The sequence below is a fragment of the Palaemon carinicauda genome, chromosome 2 (genome assembly GCF_036898095.1).
Source record: "Palaemon carinicauda isolate YSFRI2023 chromosome 2, ASM3689809v2, whole genome shotgun sequence".
Taxonomy (NCBI): Eukaryota; Metazoa; Arthropoda; class Malacostraca; order Decapoda; family Palaemonidae; genus Palaemon; species Palaemon carinicauda.
This window is the reverse complement of record NC_090726.1, coordinates 191,115,948-191,140,416: the sequence shown is the minus strand read 5'-3', so window position 1 is coordinate 191,140,416 and position 24,469 is coordinate 191,115,948. Positions and strand designations below refer to the sequence as shown.

Genomic DNA, 24,469 nt, shown 5'->3' with positions numbered 1-24,469 from the left:
GTTGTCACATTACAGAAACGAACTAGATCGGTAACTGTGAAAAATAAAAACAAAATCATTAGTTAACATTCATTCCCCCGGGAAGGCTCCGAAGAGAAATCCCGAGGGAAAGGAACACAAGAATTACACAACAGGCACGTGCCCTCACAACCACTTACACTCACGGAAGGAGAGCTGTAACCAACACAGAATTATAACAATTATAATTATGTAACTATGTAATTATGTAATTTAAAAATGAATGAACACTAAAGAAAGAACGAAAACCCCGAAAGGAATCGTTCTACAAAGATGAAAAATCAACAAATACAATTAGATTCATAAACTAATTGAGACAAAACGTACGGCGTAGCAACCCCACCCACACGGGAAGGAAGCTACTCAGACGTAGTAAAAGTAACGTAGTAAAAAGGGTGAACGACCTCAAAGAGAGAGAGAGAGAAAGACTGAAGTCAAACTCGAGCGCGACCCATGAAATTACACCATGGTGGCCTAACTGCCGAGGGCTCCACGGAGATATCGTACACTGCACACACAAGCACACACTCTGAAAAGGAAACTTACTGATTTCTATACTCAAATATATACATAAACACGAAAATTTTTTTACATATTACATATATATTGAGTAAAAGAAAAGTAAGTGATTAAGTAAAGACAAAACAACAATGGCTGCCAAGCGAGGACAAAGACAGAGACGTCTGTCCATGTCTGAGCCAAAAGTGAAAGTGAAGCAGTTCACCGGTGTGTGAGGGGGGGAGGGGTAGCTAGCTACCACTCCCCTACCCCCCGCTAACTAGCGCGGGGGTAATACACCCTCGTTAAATTTTAATGGCTCGCCATTTCAGCTACGCTAAAAGGTAAACCCAATGTAAATAGCGTGGTTTGTATTTCGGTTACGGAAAAAATGAAATTTTAAATGACTGAATACTTTTCTAACACCAAACACCTTAACAAGATAGTGTGATAGTCAGTAATGTAACCTGCAGGTAAGATTCATCAAAAAAAAAAAAAAAAATGTTTAATAACAACCCCAAACACGTACCTTTTGGTTTCCAATAACCGTTTTTCTCGAGCTATGGTCTTCATTTCAGTATCCAAGAACTTTCTCATGGGTTGGATAAAACCTGTGAAACCATTACTGACATATTCTCTTTCAACCAACCCAAGTCTTTGTTCAGCTCCCCCTACTTTTAGTAATGCTGAGCCTGGGAAAAAAGAAAAAGTAAAGTTCTTAGAATTAATTTTCCAACTGTAAGCCTTTAATTACATGGAACATAATTTTACATAGACGTATGCATTACGCCACTAATAAATTCTGGCTGTCTCTCCCTTTTATGGAATTATGACACATCTTACATAAGTTACATACAGTACTGTATACAATATTTTTACAAAAAGGTTAGTTGATTAAATATCTTTAAACTCGGACCACATCACATTTATAAATTCACCAAAAGTACACTTTATGAAGTTTTTCCTCATTTAAAATAAGGTTACAATAAATGACAATGATAACAATAAATACCAAGTCTTGAAGGAAAATTAAAATAAGAATTTTATGTTTAAAAACTTTCTATTAATTTTTCACAATGAAAAGATTGTAACTTATAACCAAACAACCATTAAAAAAGATTGCATCCATAAAATGAACTTACCATAAGCAGTTCCTGGTCCGAAATCATTTCCAGCTTGAACCATGTCCAACCCTAAGTATTCTAGATTACTAAGACGATTTGGACGGCGTTTTTCTATTTTTTCAAACAGCATATCTTCCACTCTGTTACCTGAAAGAGCAATAAAATTCCAATGTTTTTAAAAGGCTAGAAAAAAATAAAAGAGTTTTCTTACATATACAAACCAGTCTTTTATATAGGAATGGATCATATTGCCCAGAGTGAGGAAGCTAAAGAATTCTTGTTAACCATCTGGTTATCACGGCAGTCCCAAAATCAGTCAGGCTCATGACTTTTGACCAGGGAGCAATGACATCATGTGTCAAGCTACTTATAATTCATATTTCATAGTGTAACTAACAAAGGTATTAAAATAAGATAGAAAATGAAAATTACAATAGAAAGCAGAATAAATTTTTCAAATACAGGAGGTCTTCAACATACAAACAAGACAAATTCGGAGATAATTTGCATTTTTCCTAACCATACAAACCTTAGCTATTTACATACGGTTTACTTTCGGCGTAGCGGAAATGACGAGCCATTAGATTTTAACGAGGGTTAAACTACCCCCGCGCTAGTTAGCACGGGGGTAGGGGAGGGGTAGCTAGCTACCCCCCCCCCACACTGGTGAGCTGCCTCACTTCACTTAGAGGTAGGACTTGTCTTGGGGGACAGGGCTGGAGGGCAAATATGTGTAAATAGCTAAGGTTTGTATGGTTAGGAAAAATACAAATTATCTCCGAATTTGTCATTTGTTCCGTAACCGAAATACAAACCACGCTATTTACATAGGGAGACTTACCCTTAGGCAGGGTGGAAAGTCCCCAGCCTTACTGGCTTTGGCTTACCCGGGGACTCAGAATCCAAGCGAGTAGCACTAGAGAAAAAGAGTCCCTGCACCTCGCAAGTTTCTTGCTACGCAAGAAACGTGTGGCCTACATAAGTTGTGTGTGGAGAAATGAAGTGTGACTCGTCCTAAGAAGTTGACCTGAAGTCCTTTACATGGAATTTTAGGCTAGGACGTCCCAATACCACCTCGTCAGGGTATGGGGGACGCGACAGTATTATACTTAATACTAGGAACACAAGGAAGCATGGTTTACCTGCAGAGGTTTGAGGTCAGCTATGCAGAGACCCAGGATGCTGCATTCCCCAAGAGAGGGGAGGATGAAGAAAGAAGTAAGGGCCAGACATACTGTTTCATTCACGCAGACTAAAACCGGGTAACAGTGCCCTCAACCTTCTGCTACTTGTCCATTAAGGAGCCTGAGGTTAGACCATCTATTGTGCAGCCACCACAAGGCCAATAGAAAAAGTATCGAGGCTCCTGTGGGTCACGTCCTGCAGGTAGTGGGCTGTGAAGGTCGTTTGACGTTTCCAGACCCCAGCTTGTAACACCTGCTTCCCAGAGTAGTTTCTCTTGAAGGCCAGGGACGTAGCGATGCCCCTGACATCATGTGCCCTAGGGCGACGTGACGGAGGAGGGTCTGGATTCAAGGCATGATGAATGGTCCGTCGAATCCAGGCTGAGATGGTATTCTTGGTGACCCTCCTCTTCGTCCTTCCCGTGCTCACAAAGAGAGCTTCCACACGGGGACGGACTGCAGCTGTTCGCTTCAGATAACCCCTCAGACTTCTTACTGGGAAAAGTAGCAGATGATCTGGGTCATCTGTTACGGACCGGAGACTCATAACGCTGAAGGAGTCGAACCGTGGGTCCGGCACTCCAGGGTTCTGAGTCTTGGCAACAAACTCAGGGACGAACCTGAACGTTACCTCCGCCCATCCCCTTGAATGGGCGATGTCGTATGAGAGACCATGAAGTTCACTGACCCGCTTGGCCGAAGCCAGAGCGAGCAGGAATACCGTCTTCCAAGTCAGGTGTTGGTCAGAGGCCTGGCGTAATGGTTCGAATGGGGGTCTCTTCAGAGCCCTGAGGACCCGAACCACGTTCCATGGAGGAGGTCTCACTTCCGACTGAGGGCAGGTAAGCTCGTAGCTTCGTATGAGTAAGGGAAGTTCCAACGAGGAGGATATGTCTATTCCTTTCAGCCTGAAGGCTAGGCTTAAGGCTGAGCGATAGCCTTTCACCGCCGAGACCGAAAGGCGCATTTCCTCCCGCAAATACACGAGAAACTCCGCTATTGCTGGAATTGTGGCATCGAGGGGAGAGACACCCCTCCCACGACACCAACCACAGAAGACTCTCCACTTCGCCTGGTAGACCCCTGCGGATGACTTTCGCAGGTGTCGAGACATCCTTTCCGCAACTTGTTGCGAAAAGCCTCTCTCAGTGAGGAGACGTGAAGCCGAAGCGATGCTACGGCTTTGTGGAAGATGTTGCAATGTGGTTGTCTGAGTAGCTCGTGTCGTGGGGGAAGCTCTCTCGGGAGTTCCGTCAGGAGCTGCAGAAGGTCCGGGAACCACCCTGCATGATGCCATAGCCGAGCTATTAAGGTCATTGACAGGTTGACCGATAGTCTGGTCTTGTTGAGCACCCTTCTCATCAGACAGAACAGTGGGAAGGCGTAGACGTCGATGTTGTCCCACTGTTGTTGGAAGGCATCTTGCCAGGATGCCTTGGGGTCCGGGACTGGGGAGCAGTACAGAGGCAGCTTGAAATTCAAGGCTGTCGCGAACAGGTCCACTGTAGGGGAACCCCACAAAGTCAGGACTTTGTTGGCTACTTGAGGATCCAAAGACCACTCGGTACTCACTATCTGCGAAGCTCTGCTCAGATTGTCGGCGAGCACATTCCTTTTGCCAGGAATGAAGCGAGCTGATAGACGTATCGAGCGGACTTCGGTCCATCTCAGTATCTCTACTGCAAGATGGGATACCTGTCGTGAAAAGGTACCTCCCTGCTTGTTGATATAAGCCACTACTGTGGTGTTGTCGCTCATCACCACCACGGAGTGGCCCGCCAGGATCTGTTGGAACTGTTGAAGGGCCAGAAATACGGCCTTCATCTCTAACAGGTTGATGTGGAGGTATTTTTCTGATTCTGACCATAGATTCTGCATCCGAAAACAGCATCAAATCCGGGGGAAGGACGAGAAGATACACTCCCTTTCGAAGGTTGTCGTCGGTCAGCCACCACCGCAGGTCCTATCGAGACCAGAGAGTCCGGGGAATCGATGCCTTGATTCCACCAGGACTTGAGCCGCCACTGCAGAGATCTCATCCTGAGGCGGCCGTTGGGAACTAGACGGGCCAAGGAGGCTAGGTGACCTAAGAGATGTAACCAATATTGGGCTGGAAGGTCTTCTCGACTGAGGAAAGGCTCTGCAACCCTCCTCAGCCTTGCTATCCTGTCGTCTGATGGAAAGGCTTTGTGGAGATTGGTGTCTAATATCATGCCTAGATACAGTGAGCCCTCGCTACTTCGCGGTTCGACCATCGCGGATTCACAACTTCGCGGACTTTTTTCATTACGCAAGTAAAGTGAACCCTCGCTACTTCGCGGTTCGACCATCGCGGATTCACCACTTCGCGGATTTTTTCCATAACCCATATATATACAGTAATATATATATATATATATATATATATATATATATATATATATATATATATATGTATGCATGTATTTATGTATATATGTAGGTATGTATATGTGTATACATATAAATATATATATATATATATACACACACACACACACATATATATATATATATATATATATATATATATATATATATATATATATATATATCTAAAGTAGGAAGATGTGATGTAGTTCTAAGGGAAAAGTATGGGAAATATGTCTGGGTACTGTAATAAGCAAAGCTCTACCTCCAGTTTGTTTCTACATTATGATCAGAGATAAATGTAAACAAAACATTGGTTGCCATTTTTTATCGTGCTTTTTAGCATGTTTAGGAAATGCATGATATAAAATCACCTTTAATATTTGTGCCTGTTTTAGTTTAGGGTACTGTAGTACATGCATTAAGTGTTCTGTACATTAAAGGGTAGTTTGTTAACAGTACTACGTACAAGGGAAGGTTTTAAAAGTCTGAATATACATGTTGAATAAATAGGTAAATATGGTGTCACTACTTCGCGGATTTTCACCTATCGCGGCCGCGACTGGAACCTATCTACCGCGATAAACGAGGGTTCACTGTATATTATAAAAGAAATATATCACATCTTTTCCATGAATCTTTTGTATGTATACGTAGTACTGCATCCAATAATATTCTTTGTTGCAAAAATCACATCTCGAATAAGTACATATCCTACAACAAAACAAGCGTAAAAAAGCGTACGTAAAGCATATATAGTACCTTGTATTTGAATTTGTAACTACTACGTAGCATGTAAGATGGTCTGTGATTGGTTCCAGTGCTGATAGATGACAAATCAGCTCCCAAGTTTTGTAATCTAGCCTGTGATTGGTGTTTTGACCGCTTCTCCAATCCGCAGCAGCTTGGCTTTTCTCGCGGCCACTTTGTTTGCCGCTCTCTCGCCGGGTAGATGCTGCTACGTTACTGTGTAACTTTAAACTGTGCTGTGCGTGACTGTTTGAAGTTGAACTTTTTGTTGAACTTTCTGTTTACAGTAACCCCTACAATGGCTCCCAAGCGTTCTGCTTCTACTAAGGCTGGTAGCGAGCCTAATCGCCACCGAAAAATGATGACGATTGCTGAGAAGGTGACACTTCTCGATATGTTGAAAGAAGGCAGAAGTTACGCGGCCGCAGCCCGCCATTTTGGAGTGAACGAATCCACCATTCGCTACATTAAGAAGGACGATGCGAACATTAGAAAGACGGCTGCCATCACCTTTAGCAGGTCAGCGAAGCGAGTTGTTACCGCTCGTAATAAAACGATCGTCCGTATGGAAGGTGCTTTAGCAATCTGGATTGCCGACTGCCAGAAAAAGAACATAGCCTTGGTCACGAACACCATCCGAACCAAGGCTTTGGGTTTGTAAAAGAATTTTGCGGCAAAGGAACCTCAAGACGACGATGGCGACCATGCTGAAGAAGACGAAGATGATGTACTAGATGAACCTCAAGCAGGGACATCCACTGATTCCCAGCCTCAGAAACAACGTTTTTCTGCCAGCAAAGGATGGTTCGCCAAGTTTCAGAAACGCTTCGGCCTGAAAAGCGTTTCCCTGCATGGCGAGGCTGCTTCCGCTGACACTACCGCTGCTGAAACTTACGCGAATGAGACATTTAAGAACATTATCACTGAAGGTGGATACAAGCCCGAACAAGTGTTTAATATGGATGAGACCGGCTTGTTTTGGAAGAGAATGCCATCGCGAACTTTCCTGTTCAAAGAAGAAGCCAAAGCCTCTGGCTTTAAAGCATTCAAAGGTCGTGTTACCCTCGTGATGTGTGGCAAAGCTGCTGGATTTTTGCTAAAGCCGGGGCTTATTTACAAATCGAAAAACCCTCGCGCTTTGAAAAATAAAAATAAGAATCTCCTTCCCATGTACTGGATGCATAATCCAAAAGCATGGATTACGAAGATGCTGACCTCCAACTGGTTCCACCAGTGTTTTATCCCGCAAGTCAGTAAATATCTCTTAGAGAAGGGCTTGCCATTTAAGATCCTTTTCCTTATGGATAACGCTGGTGGACACGCAACTGATCTGTCGCATGAGGGCATTCGGGTTGAGTTCCTGCCACCCAACACAACGTCATTAATTCAACCGATGGACCAGGGGGTTATCAGGGCATTCAAGGCCCTCTACACGAAGAATACCTTGGCGGACCTCGTTGCGTGTGTGGATGCTGCCCAAGATGATGAGGATGAAACGTTCAATTTGAAGGCGTACTGGCGAAAGTACACAATAGCCACGTGCCTGCAGAAGATCCAGAAGGCACTGAAAGAAATGAAATCTGCTACTGTTAATGCGAGCTGGAAGAAGTTGTGGCCCCAGATTGTTTACGATGACGAGGGATTTACACCTGCTGAGATTCAACGTTCTGCAATACGGAAATCAGTGCAGTTGGCTGCGATAATTGGAGGTGACGGGTTTGGCGACATGACGACTGAAGACGTCGACGAGTTGTTGGACTGCCATTCCCAGCCGCTAACTGACGCAGACCTCGAAGACCTGATGAAATCGGCCAGTGAAGAAGACAGTGAAACACAGGAAGAGACCCAAGAAATTGTCGAAGAAACCTGCTTAACATTAGAACGGCTTGCCAAGCTCTGCAACCTTGCGAAGGAGTTGAGAGAATTGTCGCAAGAGCGGGACGAGGATATGATTCGTTCTATGCAATTCTGCAACAAAATCGATGAAGACATGACTCCCTACAGGATGCTCTTCGAGCGAAAAAAGAAGCAGCGGCAGCAACTTCCGATCACAATGTTCTTCCAGCCTCGCAAAAAAGAGCCAGTTCCTTCTGCTACTATGCCTTCGGAAGAAATTGAAGAAGTGTCCCAGGAAGAAGTTGAAGAGGTGTCCCAGGAAAAGACACCTCCGTCTGAAGAGACGTAAAATACTTTCATTGGCTGCACAGTAGAAGACATCATCAGCTTCATCATCATCATTTCTACTGTGCAGCAAATTCATCGCCATCATCATTCAAGTTTTTCTTCAACTTCTTTCGTGGTGAGTACAGTAACAATCTTTATTTTTTTTATACTACTTTAATATTCTAACATTTTAATATTTGTGCCTGTTTTAGTTTAGGGTACTGTAGTACATGCATCAAGTGTTCTGTACATTAAAGGGTAGTTTGTTAACAGTACTACATAAATGGAAGGTTTTAAAAATCTGAATATACATGTTAAATAAATACGTAAATGTGGTGTCCCTACTTCGCGGATTTTCAGCTATCGCGGCCGGGTTTGGAACCTATCTACCGCGATAAACGAGGGTTCACTGTATACCAGTCGTTGTGTTGGGAGCAGAGAGGACTTCTCGAGATTTACCATGATCCCTAGATCTTGGCAAATTCCCAGAAGCCTGTCTCGGTGTCGAAGAAGGGTCGACTCCGAGTCTGCTAGGATCAGCCAGTCGTCCAGATAACAGAGGAGACGGATGCCGTTCCTGTGTGCCCACGAAGATATCAGTGTGAACACTCTGGTGAACACCTGAGGTGCTGTGGAGAGACCGAAACAAAGCACCTTGAACTGGTAGATCTTGTTGTCTAGGCTGAATCTTAGGTACTTCCTGGAAGACGGATGGATTGGGATCTGGAAGTACGCGTCCTTCAGATCCAGTGTGCACATGAAGTCTTGCGGTCTCACTGCAAGTCTGACCGTGTCTGCTGACTCCATGCTGAACGAAGTTTGTTTGACAAACTTGTTCAGGGCTGAGAGGTCGATGACGGGTCTCCAGCCTCCAGACGCCTTCTTTACAAGAAAGAGTCGACTGAAGAAGCCTGGGGAGCCGTCTACGACCTCCTGGAGAGCATCCTTCTTGAGCATGGTCTCGACTTCTGCCCGAAGGGCTAGCCCCTTTGCCGATCCCATGGCATAGGAGCTCAACGACACTAGAATTGCTGTCAGGGGAGGTTGAGATGTAATGAACAGGACGAGATATCCTTGTCAGATCACAGAGACCGTCCAGGAATCGGCCCCGTGTTACTGCCACCTGTGCATGCAACTTTGCAGACATCCCCCAACAGGTGGACACGCAGGGGGATTGCCAATCCTAGCGCTTGCGGCCTCGGCCGCTCCTTCTAGGAATTCTGCCTCCCCTGGATACCTTGGTCTTAGCTGCCGGAGCCTGCTTCGGTGTCTTGCGAGGCTGCTGTTGCTGTTGAGGAGCTGGAGGTTTGTAGGACCGAGATGTAAGGGCCTTCTGGAGGAGCGAATCGTGACTCGTCTTCCTCCACCTCTCAGCTGTCCGTTCAATATCCTTGGGCTCAAACAGGTTTCTTCCAAGGATGGAGGAATGTCTATGCTTGCTGACATCCACAGCGGGGACCTTCGGGTGGAACCTCTCAGTCACCGCATCACGTCGCTTTAGAATCGAGTTAGCCCATAGGTTAGTGACCTGGTGAGCCAAAAACTCAATGGAGCGCGTGCCTGAGAGGAGGAAGGTCTCCAGGGCCTTCCTATTGCTCTCCTTGGACAAGTCTTCAGAGAGCAATAGGATGCCCAGAGACCCCAGCTAGACATCCAGCCACGAAGTGGCCTGCATGGCACACTTAGCGACTTTCTCTTGGCTTAGGATCTCCGACGCTGAGAATGTCACCTGCCGGGCATTGAGTTTCTCTAGAGAGAGACCCTTGGTGAGCTCTTCCACAGAGTGGTGGAGGGGAAGAGCTTAACAAGACTCCTCCATGATCTCGAAGTACCTCCTCTGCTGAACACGAGGAGGTGGGAGGAGCTTGTTCCCGGCAGAAGAACGGCTGGAGGAGGCGAGCTCGGAAAGCTGTCCCTCGACCTTGTCCCTGGCACTCTTCAACCCCTGGGACCATGGCAGGGCTGCACTGGCCTTTGGGGGCTTCTGAATACCATAAACTTGGTCCAGGACCGTATCCTTGCCTTCGCGGGGGGCGGTCACGGGGTCCTTGAAACTATTGAGTTGCCTCATTAGATTAAGGACCTGCCAGAAGGCATTCTCTGACTCGCGCTGCTCTCCTCCTTGTGGAGTGGCAGCTAAGTCTCCTGTCCCCATTGGCTCTTCTTGGGGGGACACGCGGACGTCCTCCCGGGGAATGGTTGGCTCTGGACGAATCCTCGAAGATGACTTGGGTATCGTCTTTGAGTCCTTGGGCTCCCTGGGAGGGATACAGGACTCAAGCAAAGAGGTCTGGAAGGTCCCTCCTATGCGAGACGTTTCTCTTCCTTGAGGTGGGGTTCCTCCCATTGGTGCCGTGGGAGAGTGCCTCACCTCGCTGGATTCTCCTGAGGACGGGAAAGCTTCGTCCGCAGGAGAAGGAGAAAGCGCCTGCAAAGGGGAAGGGGCCTTCCCGACGGACCTCTTGGGAGCCAGCTTAACCCTGGGAGAAGTTACCGCGAGATCCACTCCTCTCCTCTTCAGCGGGGGCGAGGGAGCCGTTGGTTTTAGTCCCAGATCAGCGAGGGCTGGCTTCATAGCCTGCACAACCGCTTTCATCAGGGAATTAAACCAAGGCTGGCAGCTGACTGACGCAGTGTCAGCGATTCCTGCTGGAGGGAAGGGGATCGGCTGATCCTTAGGAGTGGATACTACTGGGCCTGCCTGAAACGATGAAAGGGAAGAAGAATGTTGCCTGCCTGGACCTCTCCGATGAATCTTCCTGCTCCTGGACGCGTGCTCGGCGCTTACGAGATGGCGATCGCGAGGATGATCTGGAAGCACGTGGCCCCGGCAACTCGCAAGGTTGGGCGCGCTCCGAAACCCGGCGGGAATCGCGTTGGGGGTCGCACGATGACAAAACCGCTGGGTCGCGCGTGGGCGCTGGGTCGCGCGCGGGCGACCGTTGGCGCGCAGGTGCGTGAAGATAGCGCGGGCAAGTTGGCGCGTGGACACGCTGGCGAGGGGCGCGCAGGCGAAGGAGTGCATGGATGCACAGGTGAGGGTGCGCGCGAGTGCCCGGGCGATCGCTGGTGCGTAGGCTATCGGTGGAGCATAGGCGAGCGATGGCGCGTTGGCGATCAGACGCGTGGGCGCGTTGGCGAGCGTTTGCGCACAGGCGAAGAATCCCGAGGGCACATAGAACGCTGGCGTGTAGGAGATCGCTGACGCGTAGGATGGCGCGCAGTAGCGCGGAGAGAAGTTGCCAACTGGGGCGCAGGGCCAGGAGGCGCTGATGTGCTCAAGGGCGAACGCTCGTGGGCGGGCTAGGGAGTCGACTCTTGGGCGCGCATGCACTTTAGAAGTGCGCACAGGAGAAAACGCACGGTGGTGCACAGGTGGTGGTCGACGCGCAGGGGAACGCTGGCGAGGCAAAGGATCAAAGTCCTTGCCTGCGCCCAGATCCGAAGCTCGTGGGCGCGTGGGCGAACGTTGGTGCGCATGGCGCGCATCAGGAACTGGGCGCGCAGTAGTGCGCTGACGAGCAGGAGATTGACAGCGCTCAGGAGACTGTTGACGCGCAGTGCGCGCAGCAAGAACAGAAGAGCGCTTGCACGCAGGCGAGCGCTGGCGAGCAGATGAACGCTGGCGAGCAGGAGAGCGCTGGAGATCAGGAGAGCGCTGACGAGCAGGAGAGCGTTGGAGATCAGGAGAGCGCTGGCGATCAGGAGAGCGCTGGCGATCAGGAGAGTGCTGGCGAGAAGAGTCTGTTGACTCATGCGCAGGAGAGTGCTTGCACGCAGGAGCGCGCTGACGAGCAGGGGAGCGCTGGCGAGTAGGTGAACGCTGGCGAGCAGTAGAGCGCTGGCGAGAAGAGTCAGGTGACTCATCAGCAGGAGAGCGCTGGCGAGCAGGAGGGCGCTGGCGATCAGGAGAGCGCTGGCGCTTGCGCGCTACTGTAAGGCGCACAGGTGTAACCTGACGCAGAAGGGACTTACCCACATTGTGCGATAAGCCCTTCTGCCCCGAAGGGACCGGTGCTTGAATGATCAAGGAAGATCTGGCCGGCGCAGGAGATCGCGAACGATCTGCGGAGAGGTCCAGTGATGCCACTGCCACGGTCTGCTCCCGACGAGAAGAATCCTTTGCAGGGGACGACGAAGATGAAGACCCGAAGAGAAGGCGCCTCTAACTCCCTTGTAAGGAGAAGGAAGGCCTCGACGGCGAAGAGGAGGGCAAGCCTTACGGCGAAAACGACCTCGAGGCAGGGTATCACCGTCGTCGGTCCTCCAAAGAGGAGTCTCTGTCAGTGCACTCCCCCGAGGGAGAGGAACACCCGCAGGAGAGACCGTTGGACCCAGCTTTCCCCTCGAAGGATGTTCGGAGGGGGAACCTGAGCCTTCAGCAACATCCGCAACAGCAGCAGCCGGGGTTTGACCCGACCCGTCGGACGCCTCTGCCACAACAACTTAGACAATAGCCAGAGGGTCTACCTCTGGTATTACCGGCGACTGTTGGACAGCTGCCCCCAACTGGATCAGATCAAACAGGACTTCCTTGGAGGGCGAGCCCTTACGCCCCAAGGAAGCCCAAAGCTGGATAAGATCATTGTTAGACACAGTTTGGTCATCAACAAAATCAACAACGTCCCCCCCGGAGGAGGAGGGGGAGCTGCCTCGCTATGGGAGGCAACACCCTCTCCCGAACCTCGAGATTGGGAAACAAAAGAATGACCTACACTACCACTCGGCGGCCTCTCGCGAGAGACTGAACGAGTGGGAGCTTCGGAGGAGGTTCGGGCAACGGAAGAGTCCTTGGAGCCTTCCTTCCTCAAGGTAGCCCCTGAGAGAGAACGGTCTCGCTTAGAACTCTTCTTACGCCGCCGGGCAAATCTCTCCCACTGGGAGGTAGGCCACTCCCTACATTACATACAAACATTATCACTTTCACACCGTTGACCTCGACACTGCGGGCAAAGGGTGTGAGGGTCTGTATCGACCGCCGACATGAATGTTCCACAGGGGCGGTCGGGGAGTCCAGGGCACTTCCGCATAATGGGAAGAAAAGGTAGAGGCCAACTTCAAACACACAACTGTAAGAAAAAGAAAAACAGAATAAGGCTGTCAACAATGCGAGGACGAGACAGACATGTCTGTACATCGTCCGAGCCAAAAGTGAAGTGGGGCAGCTCACCAGTGTGGAGGGGGAGGGGTAGCTAGCTACCCCTCCCCTACCCCCGTGCTAACTAGCGCGGGGGTAGTTTAACCCTCATTAAAATCTAATGGCTCGTCATTTCAGCTACGCCGAAAGTAAACCCTATGTAAATAGCGTGGTTTGTATTTCGGTTACGGAATAAACACAATTTACAAACATTCAGATACAAACACTAAATCCAACTGAAATCGTATATCTCACATATTGTATCAAAGTTTGGGTGCTGTAATAAGATAAAGAAATACTGTAATAAAACATTATTCTAAATTTATTACATTATGAAACAGGACTATTTGCTGACTTTCGTAGCTGGTTAGGCCTACCTTAAGCCAAAATTTAACAAAATTTGACTTACAAACAGCTTATCGGAACCTATAAAGTATGTATGATGAGGACCTCTTGTAGCACTTATGGTTATACAAACATTGATGCCAAAGGTAACATATGTATTTATAGCAATCTTACCTGGATTGGGGATCAGAACAGATTCTGCTCCCGTCACTAACTTTTCCGTCCATGATCTGGCTGATTCTGCTTGCAGGGACAGAGACTCAAAATGGCCATCTAATTCTGTCTTCTCTGCGCTCCCAAGTTTTTCTTCTGTGTACTGTAACATTATTGAAAATTAAGAAGGAAGTATGATAAATCTAGCATATATACTCAAGATATTCATATAAAAATTACTGTACAGTATAGACTGGTAAATCTTTATAACTAAATATAAATTACTAAGACTTAAATTTTCCCAATACACAACCATAATTCTAAAAATATTAGATTACTATTTCAAATACCAGTACTAATAATGATAATAGCCTTGATATGACAAATTTGGAGATAATTTGTAATTATCCTAATTATAATTTACAAACCTAAGCCCTTTACAAATGATAGATTATCAGGCCAACTGGAGTATACAGCTACTAAATTTTTATAAGGTGTAAACAGGTGGTCAGTAGGCAAGAGTGGGCAAGCCCTGGCCACCTTGCATCCTCACTGAGCTCTCATTCTGTTTACGTTGGGGCTTTCAAGGGGGTAGGTGATGGTGGGAGAGTATGAGTAAAGTTGTGAAAAATCAAAAATTTTAAGTAATTTTTATTTTTCCTAACATACTTACCGAGAACTACTTTCTTAGGAGTTACCTGTAACCTCCTCTCTACCGACCAGAGTTTTGTGTAGTGTACCCCCCACCCCGTTTTCTAAGGAGGCCTACCCCCGGCATTAAGGAATGTGCCCCGAGGGTAGGCTTATCGTAGGTCGATGTCCGCCCGGGTCAACAGCTTCAGTAAGTTCTATTGGATTAGCACAATGCTTGCAAGGGAAGAGAGGCACTCGGGGAAGGAAGGGAGGGCCATTACCCGAAAGTAGTTCTCGGTAAGTATGTTAGGAAAAATAAAAATTACTTAAAATTTTTGATTTGTTCCAACACGAATACTTACCTCAAACTACTTTCTTAGGAGACTTACACTTTAGGAGGCGGGAGTGCTATTCTGACCCCCTGACCCGGTAAGCGGAGGCCAAGAGGCCCAGGGATAACGGTACCTACTAGAAAACGGATGAGAGGGTAACTACACAAAGAGTTCACGTTAGTGTCTAAGTACTCACCCTTTGAAAAAACTTCTTCTGATGTTGCTTCCAGTAGCGTAGTCATGAAGAATGTGTTATCCAATGGTATAAGTTGGTACTCCCCGACGAGGCTAGGAAGCAACTGGGTAGGATGGAAGGAAACCGCACCTGTGTCTCCCGGTTGCTAGCCGTGATAGAGCCTGGGGCTTTTACCGTTACACCGCCTGGAGGGCGGAGATGACTGTTCCAATGGAGAACCCGTCTAAGGACTTCCTCGAGTAGTCCTTGAGGTAATGGGCAGTAAAGGTTGACTGGTTCGACCAAGTACCTGCTCGCAGGATCTGACCTACTGCCATGTTTTTCTCAAAGGCTAAGGAGGTGCTCAGGCCCCTGATGTCATGAGGTCTGGGGGTGCCTGGCACTGCTATGCCTTCTTCCTTGTAGGCTCTGGCAATAACTTGTCTCAACCAGAAGGAAATGGTGTTCTTGGACACTTGCTTCTTAGTAATACCCGTGGATACGAAGAGGCTCTTGATGCCTGGGCGGAGATGAGCCGTTCTTTCAAGGTATTTTCTAATGGTCCGTACAGGGCATAATTTCAAATCCTCTGAATTACCCGTCCTAGGGATGGCAGGTATTGAAAAACCTTCGAACCTCGGATCCCAGACTGCTGGGTTCTGAGTCTTAGCCACAAAAGAAGGAACGAACTTGAAGGATACTTCTTTCCACCCCTTCGAATGAGAAACGTCATATGACAGACCATGGATCTCACCCACTCTCTTAGCGGACGCCAAGGCCAGCAAGAAGACGGCCTTGAGGGTGAGATCTCTGTCCACGATATCTTTCAAAGGTTCAAAGGGGGGGCCACACAACATCTTCAGGACCTTGGCTAAGTCCCACTGGGGCACCCTACTCGCCTGTGGGGGGCAGGACTGCTCGAAACTCTTGACAAGCATCGCTATGTGCCTCAAGGCCCCCAGGTCGATGCCCTTCAGGAAGAAGACTTGGCCTAAGGCGGCCCGAACCCCTTTTATGGCTGGGATTGACATTCCCACCTTGTCTCTAAGAAACACCAGAAAATCTGCTATGTCTGGGACAGAGGCCTTAAGAGGCTTAATGTGCTTCTCAGAGCACCACTTCGTGAAGGAGGCCCACTTAGCCTGGTAGACCGCGGCTGACGACTCTCTCAGGTATAGCGACATTCTCTTAGCAGTGGATGAAGAATATCGTTCTTTCTTCAGGAGCCGCTCGATAGTCTCCAGGCGTGAAGACGTAGGGAGAGTGGGTTGTCGTGGAGCCTGAGAAAATGAGGTTGATGCAGAAGGTCTGACCTGTCGGGCAGAGGCCACGGTGGTTGACTCGCCAGGTCTTTTAGGTCCGCGAACCACTCTCTCTCCGGCCACCAGGGCGCTACCAAAGTCATCTTTAGGTTTCGGGCTGTCCTTACTCTGTTGAGCACTTGCCTTATCAACGTGAAAGGGGGAAAAGCGTACACGTCTAGATTGTCCCACTTGTGCTGAAAGGCGTCTTCTAAGGCTGCTTTCGGGTCTGGTACAGGAGAACAATATACGGGGAGTTGGGCGTTGAGTTTTGTTGCAAAGAGGTCCATCACCGGGGAACCCCAACGTTGGATGATGAGCTTGGCTACTTCTGGAAGAAGGGACCATTCTGTCCCTACTATCTGGCCCACTCTGCTGAGACCGTCGGCCAGCACGTTTTTCTTCCCGGGAATGAACCTCGCTAACAACACCACTTGGTTCTCTTCTGCCCAATCTAGAATTTTTATGGTGAGATCGCACAATTCCTTCGACTTCAAGCCTCCTTGCTTCTTTATGTATGCTACTACCGTGGCGTTGTCGCACATCAACGCCACAGTGTTTCCCTTTAGCAGATCTGTGAAGTGTAGGCAAGCCTTCTGGACTGCCTTCAACTCCAGGACATTGATGTGGAGTTCCTTTTCCCCGTCCAACCAGGTCCCTCATGCTGTTTCGTCGAGGAGATGGGCTCCCCACCCTTGGTTGGAGGCGTCTGTGAACAGTAGTAACTCGGGGGGGTCGCTCGCGAAGGGCATCCCCTTGAGTGAGTTCGACCGGCAATGCCACCATTCCAGGGAGGGTCTTGTGTTTGGTAGAACTGGGATTAGGACTTGTTGTGAGTCCAGTTGGCACCAGAGGTTCTTCAGGTTCCATTGTACGGCTCTGAGCCTTACCCTCCCTTGGGGAACTAGCTTCTCCAATGAGACCAGGTGACCTATCAGTTTCTGCCAGTCTTTCGCTCTCCTGGGGCGCCCCGACAGGAACGGCCGAATGATATTCATGAGGTTGTTTATTCTGTCCTCCGAAGGGAAGGCTTTTCCCAGAATGGTATCTAACGTCATTCCCAAGTAGTTCATTCTGGTGGATGGGGATAGGTTTGATTTTTCCGGGTTGATTACGATGCCCAGATCCTTGCAAAACTGGAGGAGTTTCATCCCCTGTTCCTCCAAGAGGTCCTTCGAGGAGGAAAGAAGCAACCAGTCGTCCAGGTATCGGATGAAGCGAATGCCTCGTTCGTGAGCCCACACTGAAACAGTCGTGAAGACTCTCGTGAACACCTGGGGCGCTGTTGACAATCCGAAGCAAAGGGTCTTGAATTGCAGGATCTGGGAACCCCATTTCACCCGGAGAAACTTTCGACTCGAGGGGTGGACCGGAATTTGGAAGTAGGCGTCCTTGAGGTCTATGGTCATCATGTAATCTTTCTCCCTCAAGGACAGCAGGACTGACTTCGGAGTGTCCATTTTGAAGTCCGTCTTCTTGATGAACTTGTTGAGAGCCGACAGATCTATAACCGGTCTCCACCCCCCCGTCGCTTTTTCTACTAGGAACAGACGACTGTAGAAACCCGGGCCTGGGAGAAGAACTTCTTCCATGGCGCCCTTCTCTAACATGGAGGACACCTCCTCTTGAAGGGCGGTCTTCTTCAACGGGTCTTAGGGAGCTAGCCATTCCGCCCGGCTGGCCAGGATAAGAGGGGGTGGTTCTGCTAAGAACGGTAGTCTGTACCCCTCCTTTAGTACGGACACTGTCCAAGGCTCCGCTCCGTGAGCCTTTCATGCTTGCCAATGTAGTCTGAGGCATCCCCCAACCCGAGGCTTGGGCGGGGATAGGGGGCCTCCCACTCTATCTCCTTCTGGAGGAGCGGCCTGAACGGCCTCTCCTAGAGGCAGAGTAACCTGATCTGAAGGAGCTTGAGGAAGCTGGAGCTCCCCTATGGGGGGCTGAGGCGTTGAGGACCAGGAGGAAGAGGGAGCCTCTCTCCTCGTCGTGCTGGGAGAGGCTTGGGCCGTCGCGGCACTATCCGAGACGGACCTCTTGTAGGGCGGTCTCCTAGAAGGCGTAGGCCTGGGGTTGTTAGACTCCTTCTTCTTCGAGACCTTCTCCATGATGGTCTCTAGTTCTTTCAGGGGAAACAAGGACTCCCCCCACAAGGGTAAGCTCCTCATGGCCCGCGCTTCCCTGTCTAGCACCTTCCGGGACACCTTAGCCAGTACGGTGTCTCTTTTACGGAGTACCCAGTTAGCTGTCAAGGCGAGCGACTGGTATGTTAAAAATTTTAGGGTTTTACCCCCGGAGGTAATAAGTTCCCTCAGGAGGCTCTGCTGGTCAGGGTCCGCGGGGTCGAACGAGGCTTGTACTCCTACTAAGGTGGAAGCCCACCAGTCCAGCCAAGAGGAGACGTTCACTAGATCCCTTGACATTTCTTCCTTCATGGAGGCCTCCGCTGGCGAAAAACAAACTGGGGCCGAAGAGGCTCTATCCTCTGAGACGCCCTGACTCAGGATGTCAATGGATGATTCCACTTTACAGGGGCCTGGGCGACGCCCCTCTGGCACATATACTTTGCCCTGAGTCTTGAGGCCCTGGAGCAATTTTGAGGAACTCTGGGTTTTGGGGGCCTCGGCATTACTAGCCACCACCTTGTCCACATACTCCTGCCCTAGGACCAGATCCCGGGCTAGAGGAAGCGCTAGAGACGTCTTAGGTTGGGCAGGGGTCTGCATAATCCGTAACAGGCTTGACCTCCAGTAGTCTTCGTCCGTAGCTGTAGGTTCCTCAATCTTGTGGTGCCTCCTGATAAGGCCAACCACCCTCCTATAGGCCGAGTCCTCCGTTGGGGAACCCTCCCTCCCGTCAGCCGAGGTCTCGGCTTGGGACCGGGGAGCTGGGTTACCGGGCACACCGACCGGACGTCTAGCTCTTGGAGCCAGGGGTGCCGTCCTACCGAGGTACTGGACCTCATCGGCGGGGACGTCCGCACCAGGGGCCTGGGTTAACGCGGGCATCGCCGATTCAGCGGGGACTCTTGTCCGCTCAAGGGCTCTGGGTGCCGAGGACGCGGTTCCCGTGGGCTGACCCGACAGCGGGAACCGTTCCTTCCGACCCGAAGGCCGCACCAGCTGGGCTGGTTCGGCCAGGCCGCCCGAAAAGAAGCGCGTTTCCCTCCGCTGGGCGGGGTGAACCGGAGGCTTCGAGGACTTATGCCTTCCTGTAGAGTCCTTCCTGCGAGCTTGGTTGCGAGGGTCAAGGTCGTGTTTGGAGGACGGCATCCTTGGTGAGAACTCTCTGGACCGGCGGTCCGGGGAACAAGGCACCCTTGAGTCCCGGGGTACGAAGACCCAGTCGCCATCAAGAGACCTACTCCTCTTATACTTACGCCCTGGGGAGCGGGAGCGCTTCCTACTGTACCTGGAGCGCGACCTAGAACGGGAACGCCTGCTCCTGGACCGCTCTCTCCGATGACGGTGTTTTCTCCTGACTTCTTCCCCCGACGAGAAATAATCTTCCGACGAACCCGACGACACTGTACTTATCGTATGTCGGGCGGTAGCGGGGACTGCGGGGGACTTCTTCACGCGTTGAGTGCCCGAGGTCGACGGCTGAAGGAAATCTTCGGGGACTTCCGTGAGGGGGGCCGGGAACGATTCAAGGCGCTCCATGCTAGGGAGCCAGGGGTCCAGGCCCTCTTCCATTCTTAACGGGGACCTACCTGGTGTCTTCGGAAGCTTCGAACCGAAGGCATCATTACCCGAAGACCGTAACTTATTCTGGTTGTCTCCGCCTACCGAAGACCCTGTAGCACAGGCCCACGAGGGCGGCGAAGACACAGACACCGTTTTACTACCCCACAAGGGGTCATCGGAGGACACGTGCCCCTCGAGCACAAGGGCCGACTCTCTGGACGCACTACTGGGTTCTTCACTAGCCCTAGAAGGGCTCGCAACCGGCACTGCACTTTCACTAGACTCTTGGGGAAGGCCGCTTTGTTCCTTCTCTACGACAGACTTACCTCGGCCCCTACTCTGTGTAGGGGACGGCGAAACAGAGGCCCCGTCGGACCGCTCACTGGGTGATGGTAGCGGCGAAGTAACGCTAGCTTTTCTGGGGGAACGTTTCGCCGATTTTCTCTTTTTAGTACCGTAACGTACCCACTGGATATCACTCCAGCCTACACACTCGGGGCACATTTCTGCTGACGAACAAACCCTTCCCCTACAGGAGGAGCAAAGGGAGTGAGGGTCCACTTCAGGCTTGGAGAGGAACGCTCCACACGATTTACCGGCCCTAGGCCCCGGACAACGGCGGATTTGCTCCATAATGCACACACGCAAGACACAAGCACGAAGGGAATCAAGGAATACACTGGGTAAGCACACGGGTAGAGGGTGAACACACAGGAACACCCGGGAAAAGTACACAAGGAAACACAAGTTACCACGCGGGGAACACGTGGGACACTCAGAACGCACACAAAGGATCGATAGAGAACGAGGGCGACGTGTTGACACGTCGCGACCAGAGAACTTACTGAAGCTGTTGACCCGGGCGGACATCGACCTACGATAAGCCTACCCTCGGGGCACATTCCTTAATGCCGGGGGTAGGCCTCCTTAGAAAACGGGGTGGGGGGTACACTACACAAAACTCTGGTCGGTAGAGAGGAGGTTACAGGTAACTCCTAAGAAAGTAGTTCGAGGTAAGTATTCGTGTTGGAACAAACAAAAATTATATCCAAATTTGTGATTTGTTCTGATACAAATAAAAACGTTCGCCCTTTACATAGGTGACTCATCCTTAGGTGGGAGAAGCCCCTATTCCATTTGGCTGGATACTTATCCTTGGCTACCAAAACTCAAACCCATGTAAGTGGTGCTGAGTTAAGGTTCTTTACACGTCATGCACCAGTAGTTTTCCAATACCATCAGGTTCACAACCCGTGCAATACAGGATGCAGAGCAGAAAATTCTCTGTGTTGTAACAATGAGGTATTTACAAAAATATCAATGGCTACAACATATCTCTGTGTAGTAACAGTGACCCATGTGTACATCAATGAGTTTGCCTGGTTACAGCATATCTGTGTTGTAGCAATGAGGCATATTGTATATATGTTAATGGGGGACAGAGGAAGAGGTAGGGATTTCTATGAGGATGACCCTAAAGGAAAGAATCCCCAATGGACTTCTTCTTCCTCCACCTGACATATACCAGCCACTGGAAGAGTTACCACTCTCAACCCTCTTCACACAGAAATTCCAGTCTGCAGGAGTGTCCTCTGCAGGCAAGCCACGCCCACTTGGCACTTTACAGAGTAGCCACTTTAACCTTAACCAGGTGCTTAGGGTCTGCTTAGGCAAGAACGGTAACTAAAGATTCATGTTTGCATAGCTAGGAAAATCACAATTCTTTAGTTATTTGTATTTTTCCTAACTATACAAATCTGAATACCGGTAATTTACTGTAATGGAAGTATGATTTTAATGTGACTGGAATGCGGCTGTTAAAATTCATGACGAGGTGTCAGTAGTTACTGGAGGGCAGCGGGGAAGCCCTGCAACCCCACTCTGCCAGTGCACTGCATAGCAACTTTGACCTTCGCCTAGGACTTGAGGGGGGATGAGACAGGATGTAAAATTTAAGACACACGTTTGCATAATTAGGAAAAATACAAATTACCTTAAAAATTTGTGAACTTCGTTTACAAACCCTCATACTTTTGAAAACAACTTTGCTTAGTAAATAGTACTGCAATATACAGTGTATATCACTCCTATCCCCTCGACTTGTCTTGTACGTTATGCAACAGACGTAACATATACATAAAACCTATCTGTCAGAAATTCAATATATGAGAAATAATCATTATTCCCATCAAGAATAAGATAAACTGGGAATTTTACACCATAATATCCCATTGTTAACCCCTAAACTTATGTATAAACTGGAGGACCACTTAGTAGAGTGCAAACCTCTACCACAGCAGCTTATTTCTCAATCTTTTGCTCAACCTTGACTTTTGACCTTAACATGTATTAATTGGCGTGGATTTTCATACACTCACATAAAAATGTTATTTTGATAATAAAATAAATTTTTGAATATACTTACCCGGTGATTATAATAGCTGCAGCTCTGCTGCTCGACAGAAAACTCTACGGAAAAAATCCGCCAGCGATCGCTATGCAGGTAGGGGGTGTACTTCAACAGCGCCATCTGTCGTCCAGATACCCAGTACTCATTGTAAACAAAGAACTCAATTTTCTCCTCGGTCCACTGCGTCTCTATTGGGGAGGAAGGGAGGGTCCTTTAATTTATAATCACCGGGTAAGTATATTCAAAAATTTATTTTATTATCAAAATAACATTTTTCAATATTTAACTTAGCCGGTGATTATAATAGCTGATTCACACCCAGGGGGGTGGGTAGAGACCAGCAATATATGTTTACATTATTATGAGCTAAGGATTTTTTATTTCATTTTAGAAGTTATCAAAATAACAAAAATAAAATAAATAAGTACCTGGTAAGGAAGTCGACTTGAACAATTACTCTGCCTTTTTAAGTACGTCTTCCTTACGGAGCCTCGCGATCCTCTTAGGATGCTGAGCGACCCCTAGGATCTGAAGTATGAAGGGTTGCAACCCATACCACAGGACCTCATCAAAACCTCTAATCTAGGCGCTTCGCAAGAAAAGAATTTGACCACCCGCCAAATCAACCAGGATGCGAAAGGCTTCTTAGCCTTCCGAGCCTTCCGGACAACCCAAAAACAACAATAAAAAACATTTCAAGAGAAAGATTGAAAAGGTTATGGAATTAGGGGATTGTAGTGGTTGAGCCCTCACCCACTACTGCACTCGCTGCTACGAATGGTCCCAGAGTGTAGCAGTTCTCGTAAAGAGACTGGACATCCTTAAGATAAAAAGACGCGAACACTGACTTGCTTCTCCAATAGGTTGCGTCCATTATACTTCGCAGAGATCTATTTTGTTTAAAGGCCACTGAAGTTGCGACAGCTCTAACTTCATGTGTCCTTACCTTCAGCAAAGCTTGGTCTTCCTCACTCAGATGTGAATGAGCTTCTCGTATTAACAGTCTGATAAAATAGGATAAAGCATTCTTTGACATAGGCAAAGATGGTTTCTTAACTGAACACCATAAAGCTTCTGACTGTCCTCGTAAAGGTTTAGTTCGTCTTAGATAGAACTTAAGAGCTCTCACAGGGCATAAGACTCTTTCTAGTTCATTTCCAACCATATTCGATAGGCTTGGAATATCGAACGATTTCGGCCAAGGACGAGAAGGTAGCTCGTTTTTGGCTAGAAATGTTATTTTGATAATAAAATAAATTTTTGAATATACTTACCCGGTGATTATAATAGCTGCAACTCTGTTGCTCGACAGAAAACTCTAAGGTAAAACTCGCCAGCGATCGCTACACAGGTTGCGGGTGTGCCCAACAGCGCCATCTGTCGTCCAGATACCCAGTACTCAATGTAAACAAAGAACTCAATTTTCTCCTCGTTCCACTGCGTCTCTATTGGGGAGGAAGGGAGGGTCCTTTAATTTATAATCACCGGGTAAGTATATTCAAAAATTTATTTTATTATCAAAATAACATTTTTCAATATTTAACTTAGCCGGTGATTATAATAGCTGATTCACACCCAGGGGGGTGGGTAGAGACCAGCAAAATATGTTTACATTATTATGAGCTAAGAGTTTTTATTTCATTTTAGAAGTTATCAAAATAACAAAAACAAAATAAATAGGTACCTGGTAAGGAAGTCGACTTGAACAATTACTCTGCCTTTTTAAGTACGTCTTCCTTACGGAGCCTCGCGATCCTCTTAGGATGCTGATCGACCCCTAGGATCTGAAGTATCAAGGGTTGCAACCCATACCACAGGACCTCATCAAAACCTCTAATCTAGGCGCTCTCAAGAAATGACTTTGACCACCCGCCAAATCAACTAGGATGCGAAAGGCTTCTTAGCCTTCCGGACAACCCAAAAAACAACAATAAAAACATTTCAAGAGAAAGATTAAAAAGGTTATGGAATTAGGGAATTGTAGTGGTTGAGCCCTCACCCACTACTGCACTCGCTGCTACGAATGGTCCCAGTGTGTAGCAGTTCTCGTAAAGAGACTGGACATCCTTAAGATAAAAAGACGCGAACACTGACTTGCTTCTCCAATAGGTTGCGTCCATTATACTTCGCAGAGATCTATTTTGTTTAAAGGCCACGGAAGTTGCGACAGCTCTA

At 48.5% G+C, this 24,469-nt stretch overlaps 1 protein-coding gene across 3 annotated transcripts in view; it reads right to left on the bottom strand.

The window, feature by feature from the left end:
- EndoB (endophilin-B) overlaps positions 1-24,469 on the bottom strand; it is a 146,315-nt gene that overhangs the window by 108,724 nt on the left and 13,122 nt on the right. For all 3 annotated transcript variants that reach the window (XM_068360058.1, XM_068360065.1, XM_068360072.1), the window contains exons 2-4: positions 13,782-13,923; positions 1,659-1,787; positions 1,046-1,208 (exon numbers count right to left, since the gene is read on the bottom strand). In XM_068360058.1, coding sequence (XP_068216159.1) covers positions 1,046-1,208; positions 1,659-1,787; positions 13,782-13,923 — 434 coding nt within the window. The remainder of the gene's footprint in view (positions 1-1,045; positions 1,209-1,658; positions 1,788-13,781; positions 13,924-24,469) is intronic.